The 16,260-nt window shown below is 37.3% G+C and overlaps 1 protein-coding gene across 3 annotated transcripts in view; it reads left to right on the forward strand.

Moving 5' to 3' along the window:
* Positions 1 to 16,260, forward strand: part of PCCA (propionyl-CoA carboxylase subunit alpha) — a 438,112-nt gene that overhangs the window by 60,533 nt on the left and 361,319 nt on the right. For all 3 annotated transcript variants that reach the window (XM_050765975.1, XM_050765974.1, XM_050765976.1), the window contains 2 exons: positions 2,151 to 2,264; positions 4,450 to 4,503. In XM_050765975.1, the coding sequence (XP_050621932.1) occupies positions 2,151 to 2,264; positions 4,450 to 4,503 (168 nt within the window). The remainder of the gene's footprint in view (positions 1 to 2,150; positions 2,265 to 4,449; positions 4,504 to 16,260) is intronic.

Consider the following 16,260-nt stretch of genomic DNA (forward strand, 5'->3'; position numbering starts at 1 on the left):
ATTATAAAAGTGTATTTAGAGAAAAGACTGTAAGTAAAAATGTCAATACTATTAGGATTCTCTCTCTCCTTTTTACTTTTGAATGCATGTTTATTATAGAAATTTTGGACACATAAACACATGTGCCTATGTGTATCTTTTCATTTCTTTTCCTCCATAAACCACCAGTTGCCATATGTATTGCCAAGATTAAGAAGACTTTATGTAGGTGTAGATTTTTACCTCAAATATAATGAAAAAAAGATAATAAAAGTTGCAACTTTTTTGTACTTCAAGGACAATGGCTTTTAACATTTGATAATGAAAGTTACTAAGCAAGCTGCTATCCAAGTGTATCTGTGAGTAAATAGCTTTAATCACATAACATTGGGCTAGGGGAGATTAAAAAAAGAATTTAAGGCATAACCTTATGATCTGGTGGAGGAGAAATTGTAACAGTGTGCAAAGCAGTTAAAATGAGATTGTTGGGTAGATGAGATTATATGCTAAAATTTGTACTAACTACTCTCAGAGTTTAGATTAAAGGAGATTCATCCTAAATTGAAGTACTTGGGAGAGATCCAGGGGTAGATGTGAAACTTGAAGTGCATCTTCTATAATAGGTAGTATCTGAGGACAATAAAACAAATGTGGATTTAAGTTTAAACAAAGACTTAAATGTATTCTTTTTAAAGGATTGTGAAGTACTCAATTTCTTTCTTACAGAAAAAAACTACAATCACAATTACAACAACAAAATTGACAGTAACAGGATCTGAAGTGGACAGAGGGCAATAGGGCAATAGAGGAGGGGCATTCTGGTCTGAGGGCAGAAGAGCAACTTGAGGTTGGGGGCGTACCAGGCAACGATAACCACGAGGAAGGCCTTGCTTTGAACACAGGGATATTTAGAAGCCCTTTGCAAGCAGGGCTGCTTTTCCCTGCAATTGGTATTATTAAATAATTACCAAATGTATATATTTGGATATTTTATAGTAAGATACTGACCTGAAAATCCCTTGGGCGTTTACCTGATCTTTTACCTTTCAATACTCAATATAATTTTTTACTAAAGTGGAAAATATTTATTGAATTGACAAAGAGAATTCTTAGCTTTCTAAAAGACTGCTTTTTTGTTTTTTTAAGATCTAATTTAAAACAAAGTATTTAAAAATTATTTCATAACTGAAGACTATAACAGAAATACTCAGGTATTTGCCACCTTTGACTTTTTTTTTTTTTTTTTTTTTGGTGGAGGAGTGGGTCAAATGTTTAGGTGTATGTTTGTGTTCCAGTTTTATATATCTGTCTTGCAAAATAATTGTAATCTGGAAGTTTCTGAAACTAGAAGACCATTAGGAAATTAGGAAAAGTCATTTAAAAAGATACTAATCCTTTCATCATTTAAAAAGAATAGACTCCTTTTAGAACTAGAGTTTACTCTTTTTCATATTGAATGCTTGCTTCTATTATGCAAAATAAATACATTTAAACATTATAGAGTGAGTAGTCTTAAAAATGGAGCATATATTCCTGAATTTTGAGTAGCGTTAGAACTTAATATACATATCATTTCTTTTAGGAATAAATGTAAAATGGATGAAGATTGAATGTGAGAGTATTTAAATGATTCTCAAGATTTTCTGGTTCACATGTTGTGATATTGAACTCTTTCTTTCGTCTTAGGCTTTAATTTGTTTCTGGTGCTGACCTGATGCTGTGCAGGGACACTCGCTGCATCCCTCCATTCAGTCCCTCTAATTATCCCAACTTCCTGGGGAGCTTGCTTAGAACTGGTCTTGAGTGCTCGTTATTAAAATATTGGGCTACCCTGGCTACATGTAACAAGGTAGTTTTTGATATCAAATTTATGTATTGATGAACGGAATAGGAAGCTAAAATTGTTTGCTGTGATTTTACATAAAGAGGTAGGGGATATTATGGAAATTATTTGCTTAGACAATGAATTAGGCTGTAATAAATGAAATCATGGGTAATAGAGTCCTTGAGTTTATTTGTTTCATTGTTGCTTTTTAGTGCATACTCAAAAAGAAATATGACTCTATAAATGATATGTGGAACAATCAGATTTGCAATTTTGTGTGTATTTGCAGATGATGGTAATTCTTTTTGCTGGGCGCATCTGTTAATGCAGAAATTTGTCTCCTCAGGTTCATGTGAAAATGGCGGATGAGGCCGTCTGTGTTGGCCCAGCTCCCACCAGTAAAAGCTACCTCAACATGGATGCCATCATGGAAGCCATTAAGAAAACCAGGGCCCAAGCTGTGAGTTTGAATGAATCTATCTACTGCAGCTGTTTCATATGTAGTGAGCAGAAAGCTAGAGTTTGTATTTAAAAAAAAAAATAGGAAAGAATGATTGAAAATGCTGTTGCAGTTAGTTCATGTCACATGAGTTAAATGTGGTCGAATTCGCTACTGGAAATCAAAGGCTTTGTAGCATCTGGCAGTGTTGGTCGCTGATCCTGCAGGTGGCTGCTGGATTCAGCTTTCACACCAGGGAGCAGTTTCAGTTCATTTCCAAATTTGCTAGGAAAAAAGAAATCCCAATTAGTTTTGAGTATTAACCCTTTCAGTGTAATAAGAGCATTTTTAAACATTCTGTATTATAAACAGGATCCAAAGACTCTGTTTAAATTCCATTTTAATAATTTAAAAATTACGTATACCTAGTACACCTCCAGAAATAAAAACAGCACATTTGGTAATTATTTTAGTTTGTTAATGTCAGTAGAATGCTCATAATTTACAAGGATAAATCATTCTCTCTACCCCCAGTTCTGTATGAATAGAGTGGAATCCAAGGAAAAAAAAGATTTCTGACATCGGAAACAGTGTTTTTTTCTTTTTTCTTTTTTTAATTATCAGAGAACTAATTATATACCGTGTTAAAAACTATGCAAAGTTATCTCTAAAATTGGGTGGAGACATCCAACACCAACATTAAGCCTGGAGCGCTTCAATTAGTGCTCACATTTCTTTTGAAAGAAATGTTTCAGTAAGATGCATGTTTAAATAAAAAACTTAATTCATGAACCCATATTATAGATGTTTACAGTTTATTAGCACAGTTAGCGAAGGTAAAACTCTTTTAACATTTTAACTATAGCTTGCCAACATAAATCTGTAGTTGAGTGTTGATAAAATGAAATTGGTGGAATGAAAGCTCTTCTTCCCTGATACAGTAGTTTAAATTGTTCTGTACCATGTTCATAAAGCTTAGTTCAGCATTTGTTTTGTTTTGTTTTTTTGAGATGGAGTTTCGCTTTTGTTGCCCAGGCCAGAGTGCAGTGGCATGATCTCAGCTCACTGCAACCTCTGCCCCACCAGGTTCAAGCGATTCTCCTGCCTCAGCCTCCCAAGTAGCTGGGATTACAGGTGCCTGCCACCACACCCAGCTCATTTTGTGTTTTTAGTAGAGAAGGGGTTTCACCATGTTGGTCAGGCTGGTCTTGAACTCCTGACCTCAGGTGATCTGCCTGCCTCAGCCTCCTAAACTGCTGGAATTACAGGCATGAGCCACTGTGCCCAGCCTGAGTTCAGCATTTAAAAGTTGCTAATATATAAGTATTTCTGGATCATGATACTGGTTCCTTCAGAAATTTGAATTTGTTTTTAGCAGAATTATTTTACTAGAAGTATATTCAACACTGGCTGATACTGAAATGGCTAAATTTATGTTTGGCCAGTGTGGGAGAGCCAAAAATTACTTGATTAGATCAAGCTGGTAGATTGCAGCAATGTGGCTTGTGGGTGAGGATAGTATAAAGTAGTTGTGAATGGCAAAGTTTGGGGTGAGGAAGGAAAGAAGAGTAGACATTAGAAGGAAAAAAATTCAGAGCATAAAATAAAAGTAAAACCACACCTCCATTTTAGTTCAGTTTGATAGAAAGATCTTGTTGGTAGTGGCTGAGTATTATTAATGCCATCAGGAATAAAATGTATTAGCTGTCCTAGTAGTCTGGGTTTTGGAAATTACCAGTTCATGAGTACTGTAAAGAAAGGAGAATTTAGAGTTTTTCCTCCATCTTGCCAAGGTTCCTTTTACATAAATCTTTGACACACCAGCCATTGTGAAATTCTCCAGAATTGTGGACAAAGTTAGCCTCAGGAAAAGGAGAGAGAGTTTTGTTGAAATATGTAGACAAATGCTAGTGGGTATTAAGATATATGTGGGTGTATACTCCCCATTATGGTTAGGACAAAGATACTGTGTGGAAAATCAATTAGGACATAGGGAGTGTGGAGAAAGTAAATATAGGAGGCAGTTTTTTGGAATTTGATTCTGATCCTAGAAATGTGAATTAGAACTGATCAGTGTATAAGAGAAGTATACCTATTCAAGGGCTCTCGAACAATAAATATTAATACATAAATGCACTGTACATTTTGCTTATAAAGCTTTTGCAATATGATAAAATTGAAAGTGCTTTTTGCTTTCATTTCTAAGGTACATCCAGGTTATGGATTCCTTTCAGAAAACAAAGAATTTGCCAGATGTTTGGTGAGTTGGTAATGAACCAGAAACTCTTCATTTCTATATCAGAAAGCAGTGTGGTAGCATGGCTTTTGTAAATGTGGGTAGTGATGGATTATAGAATTTTAATTAACCCAAGAATTCTTTGAAAAACTGTTTGTGAAAAGTGAAGTGTTTTTATTCTGAAACTCAACTCTTGATTTGAAGAGTAATTATAAAAATAGAAAAGTTTAGAAAATCACCATTACACCTAATGAATGATACCTGGTTTATTATATACTGCATGGTATTTGAATTAAAGTTAAAAACTTCAGATTTTTAACTGTAAATATGTTAGGGAGTTTAGTGAGTTATTGTAGTGCTTTAATTATTTTGTGGCATTTAATATCAAATCTTACCAATGCCTCTATTTTGGGTAAAGTTGTTTTTAATGATCTAAATGTCCCCTTCCAGATAGGTGAATTAACCTATGTTTGTTATTAAATTGATTTTTCCAGGTATATTCATTCAAGATGGTACTGAAACCTTATTTTTTAGGTACTGGGATATGATTTTGATTAGCGTTTGTACATATGTTTATTATTAGATCAATTATGCCAGGTACTGTCTTAATTTATTCTAATATGTTATACTTGTTTCTGTGGCATACAGTCATGTGTTGCTTAACAACGTGAATACATCTGAGAAATGCATCATTAGGCGAGTTTGTCCTTGTGCGAACATCACAGAGTCTACTTACACAAATCTACATGGTAGAGTCTCCTACACACTTAGGCTAAGTGAGTTATAGCCTGCTGCTCCTAGGCTGCAAACCTATACATGTTGCTGTACAGGCAGTTGTAATACAGTGGTAAATATTTGTGTATCTAAACATGTAAACATAGAGAAGATACAGTTAAAAATACAGTGTTAGAATCTGTGGAACCACTGTCATACGTGTGGTGCCTCATTGAAATGTTCTGTGGTGCATAACTGTACTCGTATTCTGTTCTTCCACAGATTTGAAATTATTTGTGAATGTTGTTATTTTCTAGATGGAATTTCCACTTAAAATCTATAACTTTAACTTGGAACAGCTCTTAAGATCACAGAATTGTCTATTTTAACCACCTTGCTTTGTGGGTCCAAAACTAAGGCCTAAAGAGATATCTGGAGAGGGCAAATTACATGGACGCATCCAGAGGTTCCAGTTTCCCAGATTTTATGCGGCATATCTACAGTTTTTTGTTTATATCCCTTTTTATTTTTTATCTTCCGTGGAATTTTGACCAAGATTCTGTTATTATAAAAACTATTTGAATATAATACTTGTATTTAAATGTGTATGTGTGCATATATATAATGTAATGTATTACATTTAAGTCTGTATAGATGAGAGGTCAGCGCACTACGGTCCACATTACAAATGCAGCCTGCTGCCTGTTTTTGTAAATAAAATTTTATTGAAACACAGCCATGCTCTTTCATTTATGCATTGTCTATGCTGCTTTTGTCCTGTGACAGCAGAATTGAGTAGTTGTGACAGAGACCATTTGGCCTATCAAGCCTAAAGTACTTTTTCTATGGTCCTTTATAGAAAAAGTTTGGGAACTCCTGCTATAGATGAATATCCAAATCCCAGATAAGTGATGTGGTACCAGTATTAGGCATTTATTCCTATACAGTTAATACATTTATTTATTTTATATATTATATATAATATTTATTGTATACAGTTTATGCATTTTTCAGTTATTAAAAGGTGTTTTTTTTTTTTTTTTTTTTTTTTTTTTTGAGACATAGCCTCGCTGTGTCACCCAGGCTGGAGCACAGTGGTGTGATCTCGGCTCACTGCAACCTCTGTCTCCTGGGTTCAAGCTATCCTGCCTCAACCTCCTGAGTAGCTGGGATTACAGGCGCCCGCCACCACCATGCCTGGCTAATTTTTGTATTTTTAGTAGAGACGGGGTTTCACCATTTTGGTCAGGCTGGTCTCGAACTCCTGACCTCGTGATCCGCCTGCCTCGGCCTCGCAAAGTGCTGGGATTACAGGTGTGAGCCACCGTGCCTGGCCAAAAAATGCTTCTTTAGAATCTGTTCTAGGCCTTTGAGAAGGATATATTAATAAAAATGAATCTAATCTGGTTCCTACACACTGGGTGCTCATAGTCATGTTATGGAAAATAAGTTGATACACAAATACACTTCAGAAAACAAATCACTTTAGGGAAGAAAATATTGTGAGATAAGATCAGTATCTTTGTAAACGAAAGTAAGAAGGATGATTTCCATCTGGGGTTCTACATTAGAGAAAAACATGTAGAATATACAGCCGCCTCCTTTCTTTCACACTAATTTTCTTTCCAAACCTATTTCCCCGTTTCCCTTTTTTCAGTGCTGTGCCTCCACCCAGCCTGACTGTGCGCTGCTCCCATGCGTGGCTGGCTCTGCCCTGAGTGCTTTCCTCACTCTCTCTGGGTGGGCGTATGTGGCCTCCCACCCCCGTGTCTAAGTGCTGCATGTCTAACTGCAGCATGTCTAACTGCTGCCTGCCCTTGAAGGCACAGTTCACATGCAGCCTCTGTGGGGAAAGGGTTCTATTGAGAAGTAGATCCTTCTGTTGAGAAGTAATTTCTTTCCTTGGACTTCTTGTTTCAGTTTGATTGGAATGTTTTTGTTTTTAGAAAAATGATCTGTGCTTTATCTGATACATTGTTTTTACTTAATATCCAGGACTAAAATGATTTTTTGATTTTTTTTTTTCTGAGTAACTGCTATGTATTTGCTTTAGAAAGTGTACAATAAGCCAAATTCCCCCAATATAAAAACACACCAAACTTTATAAGACTAATAATTTTTTATGCCAAGTTTTCACAAAGTGGGATTGGATTTTATACAGTCCCTGCCGCCCATGACTGGAAAAAGATCATGTGGGCTGGGCACGGTGGCTCACACCTCTAATCCCTGCACTTTGGGAGGCTGAGGTGGGCAGGTCACTTGAGGTCAGGAGTTTGAGACCAGCCTGGTCAACATGACGAAACCCCATCTCTACTAAAAACACAAAAATTGGCCAGGTGTGGTGGCACGAGCCTGTAATCCCAGCTACTTGGGTGGCTGAGACAGGGGAATCGTTTGAGCCTGGGAGGCAGAGGTTGCAGTGAGTCAAGATCACACCACTGCACTCCTGCCTGGGCAACAGAGCGAGACTCTGCCTAAAAAAGAAAAAAAAAATCATGTCTTTTTGTTATTGCTTAAATAGTTCATAGAAAAAACAAAGATACACATAATCCTCATAAAAATAGCGATTTTCCGTAATTTTAATGTGCTGAGCCAACAGATTTTATTTCCAAATTGTTTTCTATTCCGCATTTTCCCTGCAGGCTTCTTTTATCACGAACATTAAAGGACCATCCATGGGAGACTATGAGGATTGTTAGGATGAGGCAAAGACATTCTTAACAGAGTTTACAAAGAGCTTTGAAATGTGAAACTACCTGCTCTGGAAAAGTGGGATGTTGGCTTGAAGATATTTCCTAGTATTCCTTGTTTTCTTTCTGGTTTTTCTATGTTGTTTTAATCATATTATCGGATCTTGTCATTTCAGGTAACATAGCATTATAAGTTATAGTAATTAGCTTCAGGGGAAACATATGTTAGAATTCGTGTTTTGTGTTTGGGTCCTATCTGTGTACTTGAAAGATACACGTATATGTAGTTGGATAGTGAGTTCCATCAGGATGCGCAGCGTTGAAAGCATAGGAGGGAACTGTGCTGAGCGTGTGAGGTTTGGTAATTGTGCTCTTTTATCTTCTTTCCTTCTTGAGTTTTTAGCAAGATAAGAAATGTAACTACTGTAAAATGAGAGGTGATTTTTAAAATAGCCATTGGGTTAACCAAAAACCTTTTAAATAGCTGTGGCATCCAGTGTGGGCAAGGGTCACATAGTTTGGTTCCTGGAAGTGTAAATTGTTTCAGACCTCCCCTGGCCCCCAGAAATTTGCTAGTATTTGTCAAAATTTAAAACATCATTATATTCTTTTTTTTTTTTTTTTTTTTTTTTTGAGGCGGAGTCTCGCTCTGTCGCCCAGGCTGGAGTGCAGTGGCCAGATCTCAGCTCACTGCAAACTCCGCCTCCTGGGTTTACGCCATTCTCCTGCCTCAGCCTCCCGAGTAGCTGGGACTACAGGCGCCCGCCACCTTGCCCGGCTAGTTTTTTTTATTTTTAGTAGAGACGGGGTTTCACCGGGTTAGCCAGGATGGTCTTGATCTCCTGACCTCGTGATCCGCCCGTCTCGGCCTCCCAAAGTGCTGGGATTACAGGCTTGAGCCACCGCGCCCGGCCCATTATATTCTTTAATTTAGCAGTTCCACTCTTAAGAATCTCACTTACAAAGATATACTTGAGAAAATGTTCATGGTAAGGTGTTTCATAATAGCAAAATTTTAAAATTATTTGAAAGTAAAATGCAAAAATAAGTATGGAATACCTACCTGCAGATAAGTTATTTAATCATTATGACAACCTATGGTGTATTCTTATTTTTATTCTTGGTTTTATGGAAGAGAGAACAATCTCTGAAAGGTTAAATAAATGCCTTACCCAGTGTCACATAGCTGGTAAATGAGAGTATGGATCCCATGTTTAGTTTATGTTCCAGGCTGACTCTCAGATGCATTGGAACTGGGCCGGGCTGTTAGTGGTATTTGTTTGTAATCGATAGCTTTAGCTGGCACCTGTTCTTGCTGTTGGTGGAGGCTTCTCTCTTTCTGCTCCCTTCCCCTCTTCCCCATTGGTGTATCATCATAGACATCTAAAAAGCAGAGTTGTTTCTTTTGTTTTTCTCATCTTGTAACTTGGGTGCCAGCGAAGGCAAATCCTCGCTTGGATTTGCTGACTTTCTGAGTAAGGTAACTGAGGGAGCTTTGCTCAGGTAACTGAGGGAGCTTTGCTCAGGTAACTGAGGGCCAGAGCTGCAGCATAGTGATATTGATGCCTTTTGCCACTCGTTGGTATTCTTTGGTGGAACTAATGAAGTCTCCCTGGATTTGGAGGAGAAAGTTCTGTTGACTCCTTTTTCCTTTTCACTGTAATTTTATAATATTTTTCTAATTGTTACTTGTACATATGTGATGTTCAAAAGAATTGATAAGAACTAATGAATGCAACTTCATAAAACCCTCATGCCAGAGTATCTTTTGAAATGTTTGAGAACCTTTCTTTTCCTATGTGTTGGCTTAAGTTCAGCTTTTGGAATATTTGTTGAAGATTATGAATGTGATGTGGAATACTAAATGCTCTAAAGTGAATGCCTGAAAAGGAAGACTCTCCCTTTCCAGTTAGGGAGTCTTTTAAGGATGTAGATAGGTCAGATCCTTTTAGGGCTTGTGGATTTTGGGGAGTGGTTTCAATAGAAAAATCTGGGATTTGATGAGGCTGGGATTTTTTTTCCCTTTGCTTGAGGTTAAGACAGGTTGAAATGTTATTTTCTAGCTTTCTTATTATGCTCTCTCCTTACTGCCCTATGCGTCTATTAGCTCATTCTGGAGTCAGAATGACAGGTAAATTCTTTCTCTACCACTTAGTAGCTGTGTGATCTAGGACAGGTTGTTTAATGTTGGACTCTGAAGATTGTGTTTTATTCTTACTATTTGCGTGATATGTATTTCTCCATCTGTGATTTTATGTTGAAAGTACTGTGTGTTTCTTGTAGCTAGGATGTAGTTGTGTCATGCTTTTGAAATAATTCTCATGGTCTCTATTTTTAAATTGTAGTGTTTAGACGCTTGTTTCTTCTTTAGTTTGCCTTCATGTATTTTCTTAAATAGCAGCTTTATTGAGATTTAATTCATGTGTCATCATGCTCACCCTTTAAAAGCATACAATTGAGTGATTTTTAGTATAGTCACAGAGTTATGTAACCATCACTACTATGCAATGTCATTAAAATCCATTAACATTTAATAAATGATCAAGGCGGTTGGATTTATGTCTGACATTTTATTATTTGTTTTCTCTCTGTCTCCCCTTTTTTTCCTTCTGTTTTCCTTTTCTGCCTTGGATTATTTTAATAATTTTTGAAATTCAATTAAAATTTATCTATTGGATCTATCTATTTTTCAGTGGTTTTTCTAGGATTGCAGTACCTATCCTAACTTTTCTTAATCTAATTAGAGCTAATATGATACCATTTCAAGTAAAATGTAGAAATTTTGCAATCATATAGCCCATCCTTCTCTTCCCATCAATATCCTCTATGTTATAGTTGTCATGTATTTCATCTGCATGTATTATAGATTCTATGGGAAAATGTTATGATTTTGTTATAAGCATGTTGAGGTGAGTTAGGACATTTCTTTAAAATGATCTGTCAGATTTGAAATGTAGAGACAAATCTCTAGGTTAAATATCTCATTTGAGAATCACAGAATTGGAATTTGGGACATACACATGGGGTCTTCAGCATGTCCAAGGAACAAAGAGGAGGTTGAAGGTTTTATTAGATAGAAAAAAAACTGTTACTGATTATTTTGAAAGAAAGTTAATTGGTACTTGAAAAGCTTTGGGAGCTGGCAGGCTTGGTTAGGAGAGTGAGAGCAGTAGGTAAAACTAGTCTTAGAGTGATAGCAGGTTGTTTCAGCAGTTACTAGGTAAAGCTGGTCCTAGGGTTACAGCAGGCTGTTTTAGCAACTGGGCCTCTGGACAGTTCAGTTCTTGGAGCCTGTGCTATGTGCCCTGAGTACTTTTTTCCCCTGACTCCTTGACTCTTATGTAGTTGGATTTACAAGAATGACCCAATTCATATAATCAGCTTTCATAGATTGAAATACCATTCAGTTGAAATTAAGACTCATTTTGTTTTGGTCCATTTAAAAAATGTTGTGTTTTAAAATTACGTATGTATTTTTATTGTGGTAAAGCAGACATAACATAAAATTTACCCTTTCACCAATTTTAAGAGTGTGGCTCAGTGGCTTTAATTTTATTCACAATGTTTTACAATCATCAGCTTCAGAACTGTATAATCGCCCCAGACTGAAACTGTACATATTAAACACTAATTCCTTATTTCCCACCTACTCCTAGCCCTTGGTAACCTTCCTTTTACTTTCTGTTTCTATGAGTTTACCTATTCTAGGTACCTCACATAAGTGGAATCATGTAAGATTTGTTGTTTCGTGTCTCGCTTATTTCACTTAGCATAGTATTTTCAAGGTTCACCCAATTTCTTTCTCTTTAAGACTGAATAGTAGTCTACTGTGTGGATATACCACATTTTGTTTCTTCATCACCTGTTGATGGACATCTGGACTGTTTGTACCTTTTGGCTGTTGTGAATAATGCTGCTATGAACATTGATGTACAAGTATCTGTTTGGGTCCCTGCTTTTGCTTCTTTTTAGTATATAACTAGAAGAGAAATTGCTGGGTCCTATGGTAATTCTATATTTAACTTTCTGAGGATCTGCCATACTGTTTTCCGTAGTGGCTGCACCATTTCTCTTTCCCACTGTTTTACTGTTTATAATAACTACCAAATCATGCCTTTCCTTACTGCAAGCTCTGGATAGTTGACTCATTGGATATTTGTAATGTAGCTTTACGTAAGTTTAAGAGATTTAATTTGACAGTATCATCCTAACCAATATGTTTATGCTTGTTAGTCTAATGTTACTGCCAGAGACCTATTGCAAAGACTTGTGGGAGTATTGGGACTATGGGCCATGGACATTTATTAATATTTTTTCCCGTAACATTTTATTTAACGAAGAATTTAAGAAATACAGAAAAGTTTGAAGAATTGTACCATGAATGCCAGTAGATTCTATAGTTAACATTTTCTTATTTGTTTTTAACATATGTATTCATTTGTGTTTTCCTCTACTCATCTATCAGTCGACCTCATTTTCATTTTGCATGTCAACTTAAGTTGTAGATAATAGTGCAATTTACTCCTATACACTTCAGCATGCAATTTTTAAAGCAGAGTTCAGGCTGGGTGTGGTATCTTTGGGAGGCCGAGAAAGGAGGATCACTTGAGGCCAGAAGTTTGAGGCTGCAGCGAGCTATGAATCCAGCCTAGGTGACAGAGCAACACCCTGTCTCAAAAAAATAAATAAGTAAATAAGTACGATTAACAAAAAGCAGAGTTCATTATTCGCTTACAGCTTTTCCAAGAAAGCCTTATTGAAATATAATTGCTGTTCAATAAAGTGCACATACATAAGAAATTAATTGTACACTTATATGTGTACACTCATGAAATAATAATCACAGTCAGAATAAAGAATGTATTCTGCAACTCCAGAGACTTCCTGGTGCTCCTTTGCTGACTCTTTCGGCCACTTCCTAGCCTTCCTCCTCCCGCTTAGGCAACTACTGATGTGTTTTCTTATCGTAGATTAGTTTGCATTTACTGGAATTTTATATAGGTGGAATAACACAAGTTATGCTGTTTTTGGATTTTTTTTTTCACTAAGCAAAATTATTTTGAAATTGATCCGTGTAATTGTATCAGTACTTCATTCCCTGTTTTTTTTTTGTTTTGTTTTGGAGACAGAGTTTCCCCTCTGTTGCCCAGGCTGGAGTGCGGTGGCACAACCTCCGACTCCTGGGCTCAAGTGATTCTCGTGCCTCAGCTTCCCAAGTAGCTGGGATTACAGGTGTGCACCACCATGCCCAGCTAATTTTTGTATTTTTAGTAGAGATGGGGTTTTGTCATGTTGGCCAGGCTGGTTTCAGGCTCCTGGCCTCAAGTGAGCCGCCCACCTCAGTGGGCGAATCCCGAAGTGCTGGGATTACACGTGTGAGCCACTGCACCTAATCTGCATTCCTTTTTATTGCTGAGTTCATTCCTTTATATTCCATTGTATGGGTTTACCACTATATTTTTAGTAGCCATTCATCTGTTGGTGGACATGTGAGTTGTTTCCAGTTTTTAACTACAACTGAAGGTGCTATGGACAAGTAGTTATGTGGGCATATGCTTTCATTTTTTTTGGGTAAATGCCTAGGAGTGTAATGGCTAGATCATTTGTATGTTTTATCTTAGAATCTGCAAACTTGTTGGTACAATTTTACATTTCTGCCAACAGTGTATGAGTGTACTAGTTGCTGCATATTCTTACCACCCTTTAAATTTAACTGTTATACTATGTATTGATGTCTTATTGTGGTTTTGATTTGCATTTGTCTGATGATTAATAATGTTGAGCTCATTTGCTTTATATCTTTTGTCAATGTGTTTGTGAAGTCTTTTGTCCATTTTTAAATTGAGTTACTTGTCTTATTTAGAAATATTAGGGTTTTTTATTCTAGGTAAAAGTCTTTTGTCTGATACATATCATTACAAATATTTTCTCCCACGATGTGGTTCTGTTTTCATTTACTCAGCATTATCTTTTGAAGAACAAAAGCTTTTAGTCTTGTTGAAGTCCAGGTTATTGATTTTTTTCTTTTATAGTTTGAATCTTTTGAGTCTTGCCGGGCGCGGTGGCTCAAGCCTGTAATCCCAGCACTTTGGGAGGCTGAGACGGGCGGATCACAAGGTCAGGAGATCGAGACCATCCTTGCTAACACCGTGAAACCCCGTCTCTACTAAAAAATACAAAAAACTAGCCGGGCGAGGTGGCGGGCGCCTGTAGTCCCAGCTACTCGGGAGGCTGAGGCAGGAGAATGGTGTAAACCCGGGAGGTGGAGCTTGCAGCGAGCTGAGATCTGGCCACTGCACTCCAGCCTGGGCGACAGAGCGAGACTCCTTCTCAAAAAAAAAAAAAAAAAAACAAAAATGAATCTTTTGAGTCTTAATAATATGGGCCAGGCGTGGTGGCTCACACCTGTAATTCCAGCACTTCGGGAGACTGGGGTAGGTGGATCTCCCGAATCCAGGAGTTCCAGACCAGCCTGGGCAACATGGTGAAACCCCATCTCTACAAAAAGTAACAAAAATTAGATGGGCTTGGTGGCATGCAGCTGTAGTCCTGGCTGCTTGGGAGGCTGAGGTGGGAGGATCACTTGAGCCTGGGAGTTTCAGGCTGCAGTGAGCTGTGGAGTGTTACTGCAGTCCAGCCTGGACGACAACACAAGAACCTGTCTCAAAATAAAAAATTATTTTAAAAAATAGAAATATGTAATTTCTTGCCAAACTCAAGGTCACTGAGACTTTCTTGTTTTTTGTTTTGTATTTTTAATGTTTTATAGTTTTAGATCTCTGATCCATTTTGAGTTAATTTTTATATGTGGTGTGAAGTAAGATCTAAATTAATCTTTTCTGCATGTGGCTATTCAGTTTGCTATACAATCTCTTGAAGAGGTTATCCTTTCCTCTTTGAATTGCCTTGGCACCCTTATAGAAAAAGTAATGGGACATACATGTGTGAGTATTTTTTCTGGACTGTCTGTTGTGTTCCATTGAGCTAGTTTGCCTTTATCTCATTACCACACTGTCTTGATATTGTTGTCTTGATTAGCTTTCTAAGTTTGGATATCAGGAGTGTTAATTTCTCCAACTTTGTTGCTCCCTTTCAACATTGCTTTAGCGATTTCATGTTACATGCAAATTTCATACTTTTATATACACTTCACATACATATAGATTTTAGAATTAGCTGTTAATTTCTTCAAAAGCCTCTTGGGATTTTGACTGTGATTGCGCTGAATGTGTAGATCAGTTAGGAGAGTCTGGATGAATTAACTGCCTCCCAAAGCAAACAAAAAACAAAAACAAATACTCTTTTTTTTTGAGATAGTTTTTTGCTCTGTAGCCCAGGCTACAATTTTCGCTCTGTGGCCCAGTGGCACAATCTTGGCTCACTGCAACCTCCACCTCCCGGGTTCAAGCAAAACAAATGCTCTTGAGAGGAACGTAACGGAATTTAGGTCTCTAACTGTAGGGTATCATTCGTAATATATGACACATATTCAAGACAAAAGACAACAGGTACAGATGGTAAGATAAATACCCAAATGAGCAAAGATTTTTTTTCCACCTTGGGATTTTCTTTTTTTCCGAGGGGAAAAAACATTATAGAGTATAAGACCCAGGCTGTCTGTTTATTAATAGCTTAGCCCATTAAATGTACTATACCTAGCCAGCACTAATAAAACACAGCTGTAGATAACGAACTCTTTTTTTTTTTTTTTTTTTGAGATGGAGTCTCGCTCTGTTGCCCAGGCTGGAGTGCAGTGGCGTGATCTTGGCTCACTGCAAGCTCTGCCTCCCGGGTTCATGCCATTCTCCTGTCTCAGCTTCCCGAGTAGCTGGGATTATAGGCGCCCGCCACCACACCTGGCTAGATAATGAACTCTTATAAATACTTTGTCCAATCACCTTTCATTTACTTCCATGTATTACTGATCCTGCTGAGGCTATCTTGGTGTGACATCCTTCTCCCTCACCACTGACTCCTCTTTTCCGTCTCAGAACTTCCTTACTTTAACAATCCAGTTGAACACATATGCCAGCCTTATTCAGCAGTTGAATCGCAACCTGAGAGAAGATACTAGTGTTCATTCTCCAGTTCCACACATATCCGTTGTAAGATAGGCTCATTCCCATAGAAGGATGAGGTTTAAGATTGCTCCAGTCATTAACAGTATACAAGATGTCAGATAGAGTTTTACTGGGTCTAAGAAAAATTAGGCTGTAACCAAGAATATTTATATATCAAACCAACCTCTCCACACATCCCAATTATAAATTCTGGACAAAATAGAAAAAGCTACATAATACCTATGGGTACCAGAGAGCAGCCGCAATTAGACAGAATTAGGAAGCTGACTACCCTTGGAAGGAGGAAATGGCATGGG

The sequence above is a fragment of the Macaca thibetana genome, chromosome 17, assembly GCF_024542745.1.
Source record: "Macaca thibetana thibetana isolate TM-01 chromosome 17, ASM2454274v1, whole genome shotgun sequence".
Taxonomy (NCBI): Eukaryota; Metazoa; Chordata; class Mammalia; order Primates; family Cercopithecidae; genus Macaca; species Macaca thibetana.